This window comes from Gavialis gangeticus, unplaced genomic scaffold, assembly GCF_001723915.1.
Source record: "Gavialis gangeticus isolate Ggan-Ray unplaced genomic scaffold, GavGan_comp1, whole genome shotgun sequence".
NCBI classification, from domain to species: domain Eukaryota; kingdom Metazoa; phylum Chordata; order Crocodylia; family Gavialidae; genus Gavialis; species Gavialis gangeticus.
In genome coordinates, this window is record NW_017729016.1 from 8,016,151 (window position 1) to 8,032,481 (window position 16,331).

The following is a 16,331-nucleotide window of genomic DNA, read 5'->3' on the forward strand; positions in this document are numbered from 1 at the left end:
TCTCTGGCTTTTGGTCTCCTGGGTTACTCCAGACTAAGCAGTGATCAATTTGGAATAACAACTCCACGTAGAGGCAGATGATGAAAATGCAGGTTTCTTGTTTTGTCATCAAGCTATAAGATGGCCGGCTTGTCAGTACGCTGTACAGGGAGAGATGCTGGAAGAGTTCTTGCTTCCAGGTTTAGGAGAGCCAAGGGCCTTTGGAGCTCATGGAGAAGAAAGGAAGGCAATAATAAAGAAGGTTATCAGTCACCTCCTTGACACCCTCTTTAAGGAGACATATCAGCGGTTAAAGGATTAGCCAATGTTCCCTTGATACATGAAGTATCGAAATATAGATCAGGCAAGATGGAGATAACCAAAGTGGCAAGTAATAAAAGGACTGACACATTTTTATAACAAATAACTGAGGAACGGCCTGGGGAAGGGAGGATATTCAGTGTAGGGGCATGAGGGAGGAGGTTGGCTCAGTCTGTGATTATGAATTGGTTTGTCCCAGAAACACCTACTTCACCACTTCATACATATTTCTGTCATTTGATTGTATTACCTTCTGCACACACTTTCTCTTCTTCTCTTTATCTCTCTCCCTTATATGAGCCAGTTACGGTACTGGGATTTCTAGCTTTCTGGCTCAAAATCTCAAATGAAATTACTTGTTATAACATCAGTTTTGCCCCCTTCAAAAGGAAATCTGCAATAGTGTAATAATCTCTATGATGTATTCATCAGAAATGCAGCTGACATTGTCTTGGATTGACAATAATCTACTGGACTCTGGTGCATGTGAAACAGGTTAGTATGTGAGTGTGGACAGAGCAGTCTCCGTAAGAGATTCAAAACAGCTGTCCCCAAAAGAGCCCCCAGTACATCAGCACAGTGCTGACAGTAGGGCTGAATCAAAATCTTAAACTAAAAGGAAACATTTGCCAGGAAGATAATGCTGAAGATGACTAAATCCCAATGGAATACATCAATATTTGCAATGTCCAGATGGTTTTGCTGAAGATTGTGAGGTGCATCCTGTGAAGTGCTGTTAACTTCAGTGAAAGTTGAATGTGCACAGCACATTACATGATTGGGTCCTATTTGCGTTATATTATTCTCTTATTTTAGGAAGCCTTGGATCCTTTATTACCATGTGTCTGCGCACCTCAGAATCTTTACAGCATCCTTCCACCTCCTGAAAAGGTAGAACAGTGCTGTTGTTGCCATTTTACAAAGGGACGGAGCCTCAATGGGCACCTAACTCCCATTGATGGACCTTTGAGGAGCTGGACCACACACAAGTATAAGCGTGGCCATGCACAGCCTTTTCAAGGCCGCGCACCAGGAGAAGCTGGAGTCGAAGCCTGGCACGGGCTCTGCCAGCTCCGGGGAAATGCTCCTCTCCCCCGCATCAGGGTTGAGGAGTGGAGCTCTTGCCCGGAGCCAGTGGAGCCCGCGCCAGCCCCCTGCACCAGCCCCCATCCCTGCCTTGCCTCACCTCGGGGAGGAGCCGCTGCGTGCCCCAGTGAGGCTCTGCCGGCTCCGGGACACTGCTCTGCTCCCCCACATCGCCTCAGGGAGCAAGGAGGCGTGTGGCGTCAGAACCGGGGAGTGGAGAGGTGTCCCGGAGCTGGCGGAGCCTCACTGGGGCAGGCAGCGGTTCCTCCCCCAGCTCCAGCCTCCAGCCCCCGACCCCAGCCCCCGGCCTCTGGCCCCCAGCCCCCTTTGGTAAGTGTCCCATGCCAGACCAAGGCGGCACACTCATGGACTGAGGTGGCACGCTCATGGACCGAGGTGGCGTGCTCATGGACCACTGCTCCTTGGAGAGAACATTGAACCAATGTCCTACACCTTTACCCATAACCATTGCACCATTCTTTCTTCATTATTCCCTACTGGAGACAGTAGTTGAAAAATGTAACCACTGTAGCTCACAGCTTATTATTGTAGCATATATCCTGATACCTCTTGGGGTTTATTAAATGTTCAGGTGCCCATTTTCAGAGGTGACCATAGAAAAGAAAAAAGGCCACTAGTGTGACAATAAAAATATGTAGGCTAGACCAATACAGGGCAAATAAGCATTGACATGAGCAGTCACTTGGCAGGGCCTTATCATGGAGGTTCATTTGTTCTGCACATTGGATGCTGAAAGGTGTCAGTGACTGATAGCAGCTGGGCGTATCGGTTAAAAAATCCAGGCTCTCAGCAAAAGGGCAAATCCCAAGCAAAATGTGGTACTGCATGCTTCACCTTGGTTTGGCTAATGCCACAACATGTCTAGTGAATGTGCATGTTCCTGACATTATGCCTTTTCTGTTTCTGCAGGATGGATGACATCCAGCTGTGCAAGGACATCATGAACCTTAAAAAAGAGCTGCAAAACTTAGTAGCCATCCCAGGTAACTACTGCGTCTATCTTACAAAGGACTATTACATTTTGAAACCCCAATAATGCCTGGCTGCTTGGAAAGGGAGAAACCTGGACCCTCCACCTGCTCAAAAACTGACACCAGATCCCATCTTAAAACTCCTCCTTTGGCCAGAAACAGGAGTTACACTTGTGCTGAAAGAAAAGACTTTCTTCTGGCACAAAGAGGAGAGTGCATGGCCATTTAAGGGATTTCTTGTGGAAGAAAACTGGCTCTTCCAAAAGAAGTTAAATCAGATACCTATGAGGAAGATCTCCCTTCTCCGGATCAAACTTGAATGTCTGTAAGCTTCTCTCAATTGTGGAAGACACCCAATATCCCACAGTTGTTTGCTCTTTGTCTTTCCCTTCCTCCAAGGGAGAGAGAAAGGCAGAGAGCACTGGCTCTCAGATAGCCTGCCCAGAGGTGAGCTGACAGGGAGCCCTGTGGGGGGACTCGAGCCCTGTCCTGCCAATTAGCTGATTAGCGGGATGTGGGGAGCCATTCTTCTGCAGCAGAAACCATCCTGTCCCAGAGCCCTGGAAGAGTTGCAGACCTAGGAGATTGCACCCCGCCTTGCCGCCTCACCCTGCTCTGCCAATCAACTGATTATCAGGACAGACATCCTCCAGTGGAGGGAACTCTCCAATAGCTCTGGGAGGGTTCCTGCCATGGGAAAAGAGCACTCCTCTGCTTCAGCCAGGAGGAGTGAGCAGTGAGAGGCAGGTATATCTGGGGCTGGAGCCTTTCTGGAGCTCCAGGAAGGCTCCAGACCCAGGACAATGCCCCCTACCCCAGTTTCCAACCCTACAGGATTTAAATGACACCCCCACTGCCCAGCTGAGTGGTGTGGGTGGCAACTTCAAAGCCATAAGATAGGGAATCAGAGCTCAGGAATCTATCCTCACCTTGGTTTCGGGCCCCTGCCAGGCTTTAAATGCCATGTGTGCCACACCACTGGTAAAGCTAGTTTAAAGCATGCCGTACAAGATCAGCCAACCTAGAAGAAAAGAAACGCTTGCCTTTAGGGGAGAGGTGAAGCCCATCCCACCCGAGCATGCCCCCTGCACAAAATGTGGGTCATTGTCAAGGAACCTGAGGCCTGCCTGGTAGCACCAACTCCAAAGCCGCTGGTTGACCACTCTGATGCAGGCCTCATGGCACCGTCCACGTTTACTTACCGGGAGAATAGAGGAGAATACCATCTGTGCCCCCGTCTCCTTAAGCTTGGCCCCCAGGGCCTTGTAGTCCTTCATGATCCAGTCTGGACTGTTCCCAGCCGCATCATTCATTCCCATGTGGATTAGGACCATGGGGTACTAGTCCGAGGGCTGAAGTACTTTTCTGAAATTCTTACCAGTAGGAATGAATACAGGTCCATGGTCTTTGTCCATGGTCTTTGTCTCATTCTTCTCTCTCTCTATTTCCTACACATCTCTCTCATCTCTTGTGTCCTTACTTTTGTTCTTCTCCTCTCTGTTTTTCTGAATTTCTTTGCTCCATTTTACTACCACTACTGACAGCTGGCACTGCCAGTATAATTCCAACATGCTGCATTTTTCTCAAGCTCTTCCAATCTTTTGTAAATCTCATGAGAACCATTGTTGACACAGTATATTCGTCAGTGAGAGTGTGCATGAAGAAGGAAAAATGTTGACAGCTATAAAAAACCTAGTGCTGGTGCAATGGGAAATAGAGCCCTGGATATTTGTGTGTGTTTGTTTCCTAGAGTTACCAATTAATTGTAGCTTCCTATAAACAAATCTATATCATAGAATAGCTGAAGGTCTGCTGTTTTCCAGAAAGGGCTGAGGAAAATGTCTAGACTGTGTTGTACCTGAATTTTTAAGGGTCTTAACCTAAATCCTCAGTGACTTAAGTGCTTTGGGCACTTTGTGCAAAGTGTTGCAGCCATTATTCAGACTCCTGCTGAAAGTGGTGCTTTAGTAATGCCTTCAGGACTGAGCCACTTGATATTTCAGGTGATCTAATTTTCTTGCTGCTTTGCAAAAATCTCTAACACCATCTTATTCAAGGAAACAAATGAAGACTCAGTCCTGCAAAGATTTCTTCCCATGCATGGCCCTGTACACATTCAGGAGACAGGCAGACATTAGGGTCCTGCTCTAACTCATGGCACTTTACATGAGTTAGAGACAAGAGTTAGAGATCTAACTCTACTCTACTATCTCCCGCCCCTCCAACCCAACAGAGGTTTGCCTATTGGGCTGGGAAAGGGGCTAGTGCCAGCCTTCACTGGCCCTGGCCAGCAGGTGGGGGCACTCCAGCAGAACGCTGAGGAAGCTGCTGAAGCACCCCGTTCCCCTGCCGCCCCTCTCTCCCCCAGCTCCGGGGCTGTCAGTCGGGGGAGGAAGGGGGAAGGGGGAAGGGGAGGGAGCTACCAGTTGCTGAATGGCCACAGCTGGTGCGGCGGTGTGGAAACCCTTACCTCATACCCCTACAGCTACCCCCAATACCCCAGCCAGGGTAGCTGGGGGAGGCAAAGTGAGGGGCTCCATTCCCTGCCCACTTCCCCTCAGCTCTGGCTATTCAGCAGCCAGCAGCTCCCTCCCCTTTCCCCTCCTTCCCACCTGACAGCCTGGGGGAGGGGCTAGGCTGGTAGCATCAGCCCAGCCTAGCCCCACTTCCCACATGAGAAGTTAACCCTGGAGGGAACACAAGTTTCCTAAGGTGCTCTGCTTTCGAGTGCATTAATGTTACCAGATTTGACCAGAGTTAATTTTTCACCTGATTGGCCATTTTAAAAGTGCTCTGCAGTCATGCACGTGTGTGATTACATGGCTGTAGAGCACTTTCAGGGGCCTGATAGCTTAAAATATGTCACTTCTGTCTGTACCCTCAGTCTCCAGTGGTTTTGCAACTCAGGGCAATTTGGCCCCATTCCCTTTCATGCCATCCATTGCTCTCCATTTCCCAGCAATACATTCCATGACCCTGTGAATAAATAGTGTTACTCACCAAGTGAATTGCCAAAAACCCAACAACCTTTGTCCCTCTCTAATAAACATATTTAAAGGATAATGCAGTTACTGACCTAGGTATATGGGTAATACCATGCGCACACACACAATGAACCAAGGAACCAGACAGGTCTTTGCTTATATACCTAGTCACTGATCTGTGTTTCAGGTTCTGCAAGTGATATGTCTGCTGCTGAAAGAACAGAGGAAAAACTCCACAAGAAAATCCTTGCAAGGTGATCTGCCTCTCTAGTAGGGTTGCAGTGATAGGAAAAGATGTTCAGTCAAAGCTAATAATGGTGCCATATGCTGTGCGTAGATGAAATGAGGGGCATGTGTGCATGACACTTTAAAGCAGGTTAAATGCTTTTGCACAGCTTTAAGGGCGTTGGTGTTTGCACAGTAATCCCAGCTACTGTAGCAAAATCGGCAGCGTAATGCACCTTAAATGACTTGGGGCACAGCAAACTCCTCCAAGGAGTTTTAGTTTGCTGCCCTAGAGCCGTGGAGTGAAGCACCAGGCTCCGTGCAGCTCAGGGGCTCTGCAGGAAGCCCATGCCGGCGGCCTGGCAGTAGCCTGGGAAGGCAGGCTTTGCCCAAGAAAAAAAAAAAGGCAGCGAGCCTGATCTTTTTGTTTTTTTCACCTCAGAGCCTGCCTGCCTGAGCTGTGCAGGGGCCTGGTGCTTCCCAACATGGCTTCGGTGCCCCCAGAACTGCCCGAGCTGGTTGCCTGCAGGTGGTGCCACCTGGGGTTGGGGGCGCTGCTGCCACAAAGGGAAGCACCAGTCCCCTCCCTTCCACCCAGGGACTGCTCCTCCCGCTGGCAGCTCACCCTCCCCTCCCTGCTGCTGGAGAGGCAGGTAAGTGCACAGGTGTGTGCTTGACACGGGGGTTTACTTGGCCCTAAATTGAAGCGGTGTTTTAAAAAACCCACCACTTCAATTTAGGGCCCCTGTTTTGTCTACACACACCCATTGCTTCTTAATCTGGCAAACACTCACTTATGTGTTTAGCTCCATTGCAGTCCAGGGGAGGGAACTGTTTTAGAGGGACTTCCCATGGTATGCCTGCCATTCTTTTAATACAGTAATAAAATAGTTGAACATAAATTTCCCCTGGGTGCAGAACTTTGGCTGAGAAAATATAATTAGATACAAAACCTGCCCATAGCCTTTCAAAAAGAGCAATACAGACTACATACAGAGGCTCTTTATGTAGCAATTAGCAACTTCGGGCAAAGCTCAGCCCCATGTTTGCCTTTTTTCAGCTTAAATAAAAACCACAGTTAGCATTTGTATGCTAATTCGGATTGTGTTCACTGGACAGTCAAACTCAGTGAAGCATACCATTTCTGTCATGACACAAGATGTTTTAATAAGAGCAATTTGTACTTTGGTTTAGTAAGCTCATGCCCATTTCTACTGAATGCAGTCTTCTCTTTATGCCAGCTATGTAGCCTGTTAATCTTTGCCATTTACCAAGCATAGCAGAATCACGTTCCTTTGGCAGGCTTTTGGCCAGCACATGAGTGCATTCAACAATCTTGTGAAACTGGAAATGCCTGACACAAATCTTAGAGCTAGGTTTCATGAGAGAGTTCTGTAGAACAGTATATTACAGTCAACAGCTGGACTGAACCCAAAATCACTGGGTCTAAATATTAGTCTCTTCTGCCTGAGCTAAAAGACCCAGCATTCTTAGCCAATGCTGTAGTACACATAGCAACTTCCAAGAGTGGCCCAGTCATAAGGGGCGCTGATATTCAGTAGGAGTGGGTCACAAGAGCAGTGCTGAATTCTGCAGATGGTTAAAAATGCTGAGGAAGCTGAAAAATCCAAAAAATTACCTTTTTATAAGTCTAATAATATGCAAACGGTACAAATTTATTACTGAGATCAGCATCGTGTTAAAACAAGCTTGCACTCACTTTGTGCAACTGGAAATAATTTGGCAAGACAGAATTGGGTCATAAAAGAAGTTTTCCCTCTTGTGTTCTGGTTGAAAGTGGAGTAATCTGAAATTCAGTTCTTCTTCTCCTTCTCATATCCTTGTCATAAACTAGACGCTTTTTCAGAATCATGCACAAGTGATGGCTCTTTCCATTGCTGCAGCAACATCCTCCTTCATATAGGTCTCACTAAGGAGTCGGCAAATGAACATGTGCTCCATAGTCTGCACTTCATAGCACTCACATATATCCAGGTCATTAAAGTAGCTCTATTTGATCATGTGTATTTTTGATCTTCCAATTTGTATGCAGAGGCAATTCAGGCATCACCATGTTGGGCAAGCTAGATCTGCCTTCTGGGTTTCCAGGCCCATTTCAGAGCACCTGATTGCGTGTAATCTTTCCTTCCATAACCTCAGTCACACCTGTCAGCTGTTGTGTCCAACAGCACAACACTGGTCACAAAATTGTTTCGTGTTTTAAGCCATTTAGTTCCTTCTGTATGACCATAGAGTGGATGCCTGGAGATGTCCATCTTCCATGACCTTTCTTTTTGGCTCACTACCTTTCTTCTGATCTGAGGTGGTACGATGCCATCCAGTAAGGACAGACTATCTTCTGGTGTTGGCTTTAGACATCCCGTTATTTCACAACAGCTGTTGTTTAGCATTGGGTCTATTTTCTTGGCATGAACGGATCATTCCCATACTAGACATATATACTCTGCAGTGAAGTAACACAAGGCAATAACAGTGGTTCATAATGTAGCTGGGTTAGCTCCCCACTTTGAATTGAGCAATTTTTGAAGTATGTTATTGTGAGTGCTGACTTTCCCTTTTGTCTTCTCTACATGTGCATTGAAGGTAAGTGTTTGGTCCTATGTAGCCCCCAAGTACACAGGGTTTGGGTGATTAGTCAGTGGAATTCCACCCCAGATTATGTTTAATTTCCACTTGGCTTCTGTATGGTGTGTAGGTTAAAAGCTATGACCTGTGTCTTGGTTGGGTTGACATGAAGCTGATTCTTATTGTAGTAATCTGAAAGGTTGCTCAGTGTACATCAGTCTGCTCCTGACCATGACAAAGGCCTTCTTTCTCTTGAGATGTGATGCATAGATCGTCAGCATAGATGAAGCTCCTCATATTACTCTGCATGGGTTGATCATTGGCATATACGTTAAAAAGGATCGGTGCTAGCCTGTGAGAGGCCATTTCATTGTCCTCTCCAGTGGCTCTTGCACAGTTGCACAGTTATACGTAAAAATGTTTATTCTCCAAAAGATGAGCTGTACTCGGTGGTCATTGTGTGTCTTGTGTGTCATATGCCGCTGATAGGTCTACAAACCCAGCACCTGTTATCATCCCTTTCTATATGCTGGGTTATGTTTAGTATTTGGCTAGTGTAGGATTTGCTGGTCTAAACCCAGATTGTTTTGGTATTAGATGTTGTTTGATATGAGGTGAAAGGCGATTGACAATAAGGTGTTCGTAAAACTTGCAAAGATGACACAGAAGTGACACTGGCCTAAAGTTCTCTGGGCAAGAGGCATTCTTCTCTGGCTTTAACAGAGTTATTCCATCGAGCGGTCATCATAACTTAGGTATTCTAGGTATAATTAGGTATTATAAGGACTGATGAGCAATTGTTAAAAAGGCGTAATACCCATAACTTGGTTGCAGGACCGAAGTGTTTGATCTGCTCCATGCATATGTCATTGAGTCCTGCTGTTTTGCCATTCTTTAAGCAACTTATTCCAGTATCAAGTTCATCCATTGTGTATGGCACACTAAAATGATTTTCCTCCAGATCAGTTTGCCATCTAATTTGTATTTTAGGCTGTTCATTCAAAGCTTTACCATTGAGCAGAAGTTGGTGAGCCACATGGTTGGCTGTGATGTTGTGGTGTTGCTGTACTTTGTTTGGGTTGTTACTCAGCTTGCGAATGCTTAACCATGCTTTCCTGCTAGTGTGGGTCATATCTGTTCTTTGATCAATTATTTTAATTTCTGTCACTTTTCTTCTTGGAGCTTGTGGATTAGGGCTGTCCCTGCCACAATAGCATCTTCTGAGAAAGGATCTCTTTGAAATGTTTGCTGGTATTTTTTGTGTTTGGCTGCTGGTATGGGAGTAAACCCTGGTGTACGTTCAGTTCTGCATCCTCGAGGTATATACTTCTTGGAGGTTTTGCACAATACATTCACAAAGAGGTTGTAGTCATCTGAGACTGGTTCAATGCGTGTCACTTTTTTGTCAAGGTCTTCAGAAAAGCCTCTCCAGTCTGCTTTCTTAAAATCGAAGTGTCTGCATATTGGTACTACGTTTGCATGGCTGCTGCGACTCTGATAGCAACAGATCTGTGCTGTGTGGGGGGAATGGGTTCCAACCTGTCTTTTTTGTACATGATTTTTCTATTGCTGTCAACAAAAGCAAGGTCTAGGTGATAACTTCATTGATGTTGTGTTGATAACAAGCTTCAGTTTTACCAAGATAGTGCTGCTGTATTTCTTGGGCTGCCTTTCAATAGCTAATCTCATCCCAGGGATTGATGGCCTATTGCTGTTTGGCCTTCTATGTGTCTTCTGGAGTCAAAGCACATCATCACATTGTAGTTAGTGCAAATCCTGGAAAGAACGCCCCGTTTGACTCCTGTGAGTCATAGAATCATAGAAAGTTAGTGTTATAGAGTCCCTCTATATTTACAGAGATGACTGTCAGTGCTCATGGTTGTGACACAGCAGATCAGCCTGTTGCGAATTAGAGCATTGCATTATATATGTGTTGAGATGGTTGATGACAAGCTTTTAGCAGAATTTGCAGATTCATTGGAAACAGACAGGGGCTGTGTTGTGAATGCTTTTGCTATGGCTCTTACGGCAGTTGGATTTCAGCGCCTCATCTTGATTTATACAGCTCAGCTGGGATCCTGAATGGGTGTTCCTTGCACCACAAAGATCTGCCCTATTACTCCTCTCTGATTGGCTCTTCATAGTTTTTTGGTGTATGGAGCTTCCTGGCCATGAAGGGGTATGAATGGCCCTGGGTCTGTTGGTGGGTGTGTGAGAAGTGATACAAGTCAACCCTATAAAGAGCAGTACTGATGCTGTCCTATCATACTCAGCTAGCCCCTTGATTACTCCCAGGATCAGAAGAGGGAAGGAAAGGTGACAGAAAGCCAAACTTGCCACGTGCAAGTGTAACTAACTATTGCTGTGGTGCACCTGAAGGCTGAGACCTTTGGGACATTCACATCAGTAATTCAGGTTCCTTGGACAGATTTTCAGGACAACGCTGATTCAAAACTTCTGTCTATATGTAGAAAAAGGCACCTTAAAAGCCAGTCAGCACAATTAGAAGTCTGTGTGGGGCCTCTAGCACCTTTGAAAAGTAATTTGCCTTTGCCTAGCAAAGAGAGTTGGGCTTGTTTCCCAGTCAGCCATCCTTGTATTTTTCTACCCATCTTCATGAAAAAGCTCTGCAACTAGGTAATTGAGCTAAAAGAAAAGGAAAAGCCTTGCCAGAAAGGAGAAAGGAGGTCACTCAAGGAACAGGAAGCTGATCATATCTGCATTTTTTCTCTCTAAGCACAGCAGACACACACAGCAGCATTTCTCAGTAGAATAAGAACTTTTCCACATTTTTTCACATCTAACAAAAAGCACATTCATCTTTTTTTTCTTGACATTATCTCAGCTACTTTTGCTTCAGTCAGTTGCTTCTTTTTTGATAACATTTGTCTGCACTGAATAGTACCCAGTGAGGAATTATGCAAGCAAGTTTCATCAGCAACAATACAAAGATTTTATTTTACAGGTAACCTCTGCAAAGGATTGTGAACAGTGCACAGATACGTAACCCACTCTTACCAACATTCCTGTATCCAAACCTCTCCTGAATTATATAGTAAGCAACCAGTTAGTGTTGCCAACCTCCACTTTTCTACTTGTCTTCTCAAACAATGTATGCACTAGTTCTTAAATCATAAAATCTTAATCAAGCAAAGTCTCATATACAGACTTCCTCAATAGATCTTGTCACATTTTGCACAATGTACTTCCCCATAGTTTCTAAGAGTCAGATATGTGTATTTGACTATTCAGGATTTAGCTGTAGCAGTGCCATCTGTTGGCAAACCCGTACCAAATAGTTTTATGTTAGTAACAGGTAACAAAATTAGTACATATGTATAGGACTGTAGTTATTTGCACAGAACTAAACACTAAGGCTGATATTTTCTCAGTCTAAAAAATGTGGACCAAAAAAGATAATTTATTCTTGTCACCTACCATCATGCTTTCACACATCTTGTGCTTGTTCCCACTGTTTTCAACAGATGTAAGCTATGGACAGACTTTCAACTTTTAACCACTTCAAAATGAAAGCCAGATTTTTTGTTTGAGAACAAGCGTCAGCCTGATGTAATGGTTACTTCTAGAAGTCCCTGTAGCAATACAAGTGAGCTGAATTGCTGTAACTTTAAAATGGAATGAAACGGCCTTGAAATTGCAATGGTTTTGCTAAACTTGCACTGCTAGAGAAGCCTGCAGAAATAACAGAGACCTCAAAACAGCTTATGTGATAGCATGTGAAAGTGATACAATTCTTGCAATCTGTATATGCCTTTACATTGTACCAACTTAGACCAGGATCACTGGCTACCAATACAATTGTAACTTCTGCTTATACCTAGAGTGGCAGCTTCTTGCCAAGGGGGGAAGCTTTTTCTTTCCCACCCTAGACAAGACCTCTCAGTGCATGGTGTTCAGTCGCTCGCCAACCGATCCCCCCCAGCTCCACAGCATTTGTCCACTCGCCACTCCTCCCTTGCCCACCCTGCTCAGCCAGTGTGCCGTGGGGTGGGGGAGGCCCTGTAAGTGTGCCGGGGGGTGAAAAAAGTTGGGAAATGCTGGTGTATGGTCAGTTTTAAACACCTTCTTTTCTATCCACTGTACATCTATGGCATGTGAGTTAAGGAGCATGCCTGTGCATATGGCTTCTTCTTGTATTCGGTAGGAGGAATTCTTGAAGAACCCACTGTCGTCAGTAATAACGTACCCCTTCATTTTTTAACAGAAGATATTATTTTTCATAAACACTGAAAATATATCTTAGTTAAAAACAAAACATCTTTCTTGCACATTACAACTGTACTTCTTCTATCCCTGGCAAACCATAACTTAAAGTTCTCCAAGGAATAATGATTTTCCACAGTCAGATTTACAGAATTTCATTATCTGCAAAAGCCAGGGTACTCAGCACTTTCATGTCATTTTTTTTAAGAAGTGGATTTATTGCAGAAATTTCCAGTGGGAAGTGCAGCTGGACCTCCCTACCAATACGTTAAGCTGCTACTAACAACTCTTTTCAAATGTCTGCATAATTTAGATGTAATTGGGACTCTTATAAATCCAGTCAATAAGCGTAAGATGTATTGAATGCATCACACTGTAGGTTACTTGTTACGGCTTCCAGGGACTTTCAAAATACTTGCCTCAGTTTGATGTTTCTCAGAGCTCAGTTCCAGTGCTGGAAAACAAAATTCTTGATTTAATGTGAAGCTTGTTTTCTGCTGATCAACATTTTGAGCTCTTTAAGGAGATGTGTGGGCTGGGATTTGCTTCTAGCTTTTTCATCTCCACTTCACTTTCTCAGTTATACCAGATTTGTCTTAACTACAGTTTGTTTAATACTCCTGAACTGAATTCCCAATCCCTCGTATTTATAATAATTCTAGTATGTGACAGCTAAATCTATCATCAAGCCAACTGGTCATTATAAATTAGCTCCGTTTTTGCCTTATTAACCAGGATGATATTAATTACACTGACTTTGGAAATTTGGGGGGGGGAAGTTTTCTTTATCTGTACCACAAAGTAATCTTTAGAGCACCTGACTTTTATCAGAGTTGCGACTATGAGCTAACTTATAATGGGATGTCATACTTGACAGCTAGATTTGTCCCACATTGCCAGTTCCATCTCATCTGAGGCCTGATCCCATTCCCGCAGAAGTCCATGCCGATTGTGTCATTGCTTGCAGGGAGACAGAATGGTGCTTGTTAATTATTAAAGCTCTTAGGGAGTTTAGGAACATACACTCTAAACACGGAGAGATTTGCAGACTGAAAACGCACCAACATTCACTTGGACACTGGTGCTCCTAAAGGCAGTGCTAATGGCAGCTATGTGACACTTTTTCAGCCCATAGCATGTGTACAGTAGTTGGGCAGGGCATGTTTTCACAGCAGCACTCCCTAGCACTGTCCACACTGGGCTAGGCATGCCTTCAATAAGCACAGCCAGTTGGGAGTTTTTCAAAGGAATAAGTTTCTGATGAAAACACCCTTTTCTCAGAATCAAAATTGTCCCAGCTGCCACCTTGGAAAGCCTTTGTTCATTCCCCTTTGGGTCAGCAGGGGGGAGTGGAAATGACAAAGTGATCAAGACAGGCAGCAGGGTGGGAGGGGAGATCGAGGAGGGGAACAGCTCAGCTCTCTGGCAGTCAGACTGCAGTATGCGTAGAGAGCCTGGGCACCTGGCCTCCAGCCCCCAGCCTGGAAAGGTTTCCTGCATTTCACTTCTGGCCTGTGAAAGTGACACGAGACTTCCAGGAGGAAGCGGAACAGTTCCTTTGAAACTCTGCCAAAACGAACACTTCTGGAAATCCCTTTTTTTTAAAAAGTCTTAAATACGTCACTTCTTTTTCTTACCTTGATATGAGAAAAAGACATGAAATGTCATAAAATATTTTGAAAACAGATTTCGGTTATGCAGCCAGCTGCAACAGTGACTTGTCCAAAATATGCAGCAGTTCCATGGCAGAAAAAGAGCCTATTTATTTCTCCCCCTCAGTGTCCTAGCCACTGAACATCACTGATCAGCAAATTGCTAACAATTTCTCATTGAAACCACATCAGTAGTTTTCTACTGTAATCTCAATTTACTGTCATTCTGGGGACATTCAGTTAATATACCTGTCATTAGCTATAGTGCTTTATGAAAAGAGCCAATAAAAGATTAAAGAACAAGATTAATGAATTATATTTGCATAAATGTGATGCATTCATAGAGGCACATTAGGTAACAAGCACTTATTGATGATCCTTTAATATTTGGATTTAAAACAAAAGTTTCCCTTTCTTACCATTCATTGCTGAGCATTTTTACAAAGAGAGAGATGCTTTTAAAAGACAGTCAAGGAAAAGCACTGAAGACTTTTTATTGAATGAAGAAAGCATCTGGAGTATTATATCCTGAAATAATGTGACCTGGGATCATAATCTGCTCTAAACCACTGGATATCTGGAGAAAGATCATTGACTTCTATCAATCAATCAATCATTGTTAGAAATCTGAAATTAATTAAGTTCTTGAGCCTGCAAAGCCCATAACTGTTGTCTCTGTTTTTTGATCAGAAAAAGAAAAAACAACAACACAGAAAAAAAGAGAGGATGAGTTGATTCAGAAGATCCATAAATTGGTGCAAAAAAGAGATTTTCTTGTAGATGATGCAGAAGTGGAGAGATTAAGGTAAGAATTAAAAATGCCTGAATTTGTTCCAGAGACTTGGCAAGGCTCAAAAAGTGCCTGATGCTACTCCCACTGAACTAAATGACAAAATTTCCATTGACATTAATGGAAGTGGACTCATATCTTAAAACATTCTGTAATGCTAAAAACTTCTCTCCAGTCCCATAGGAGATGCATTCAAACTAGATGGCTACATTTCTGTCCTCTTATTCTATAATTTTGCTTAATCTCACGACTACAGAAGGTTAGTTTCCCTCTGATTTCATTACAAGAAAATGACTGAGCTGTCTACCATTACAAAAGGGAGAAAGGATTTCAGATTCCTGCCAGAGGAACTTCCCACATTGGGGAAGTAAACTTTGAAAGGAAAGATTTTCCCACAGGGGCAGATGCAAGGGAGATACAGTGGTATAGTCACTCCCCTCCCCTCTCTTTGATTTCTGGTACACCTAAATTTAAAACCAACTGCCTGCCAGTGGCAGTAGCATTTCTATTCAGGCAGCAGCAAGAGAATCACTTGACCTTATGGCTCATTATAATCTAACAGTTTCCTTCTAAACTCTTCATGCCAGAAATGTTAATGGCCCTCTTTCTTTTTTTAATTGTATTAATGTCCCTCTAATCAAGCTATTCTTTCTTCTGCAATTCTGCTAGCTGATCCTGGTAAAGTAGCTCCTATTTCACAGTTCTGCAGACTGTTTTTAAAAACATTAACTCCAGTGTGAAAATAACTCAGGTAGCTAAAAACATTAACTCAGATCAATATTAACTCAGGTTTGAAAATAACTTCCAGTGAAACACTGGATGCACTGTCAAGACACACAAGAAGGCCTGATTTTGTTTCATGGATCTGAAAGAGAGGTATATTTAATTCTTATGATCATGGGATCAAAGAAGCAACATCTTAGACTGTTTTGACTAGCGTGCTGTGTTTTCAATACATGATGTATGATATATCAAATTATTACACATTCCAATAAAGTTATTTTTGTTTGTCGTTCAGTCTCCAACTGAATAATATAGTCCTAGGACCCTAGCATATTAGCAAAGAATCTAGTTCCTTTTTACCTGGAGAAAAATGAGTTTTGTGTTATATATAATGATCGGGGATCTGGGTTTTCTGTTTGTTGCAGAAAAAGGTGGGTTTTCTCTTTTAATGGAGAAAAATGTGGATTTTCTTCTTTGAAGGAGAGAAATGTGGGATGCTTAATGGTCATTGGACTAATCTACTGCACATTTGTGCAGCATGGGAGAGCATGGGTTTTCCCATGCAGGCGGGCAGAGATCCAGCCTGCAAAGGGCTGCTTGGGGCTGGGGGTGGGATGCAGGGGGCAGGCGGTGCTATGTGTATCTGCGCGTGCACACATGCACGTCGCAGCCAGGCAGGGTGGTGGAGAGCAGCTTCTGCAGCTCCCTCCGGGTAAGTCTATGGGGCTGGAGGGGATGGGGCACAGCCAATGTGTTGGGTGGATGTGGG

The 16,331-nt window shown here is 44.1% G+C and overlaps 1 protein-coding gene across 1 annotated transcript in view; it reads left to right on the top strand.

The window, feature by feature from the left end:
- Positions 1 to 963: 963 nt before the first annotated feature.
- CUNH16orf45 (chromosome unknown C16orf45 homolog) overlaps positions 964 to 16,331 on the top strand; it is a 31,569-nt gene continuing 16,201 nt past the window's right edge. Inside the window, exons 1-4 of the mRNA XM_019512595.1 lie at positions 964 to 1,016; positions 1,117 to 1,191; positions 2,317 to 2,390; positions 14,740 to 14,854. Coding sequence (XP_019368140.1) covers positions 964 to 1,016; positions 1,117 to 1,191; positions 2,317 to 2,390; positions 14,740 to 14,854 — 317 coding nt within the window. The remainder of the gene's footprint in view (positions 1,017 to 1,116; positions 1,192 to 2,316; positions 2,391 to 14,739; positions 14,855 to 16,331) is intronic.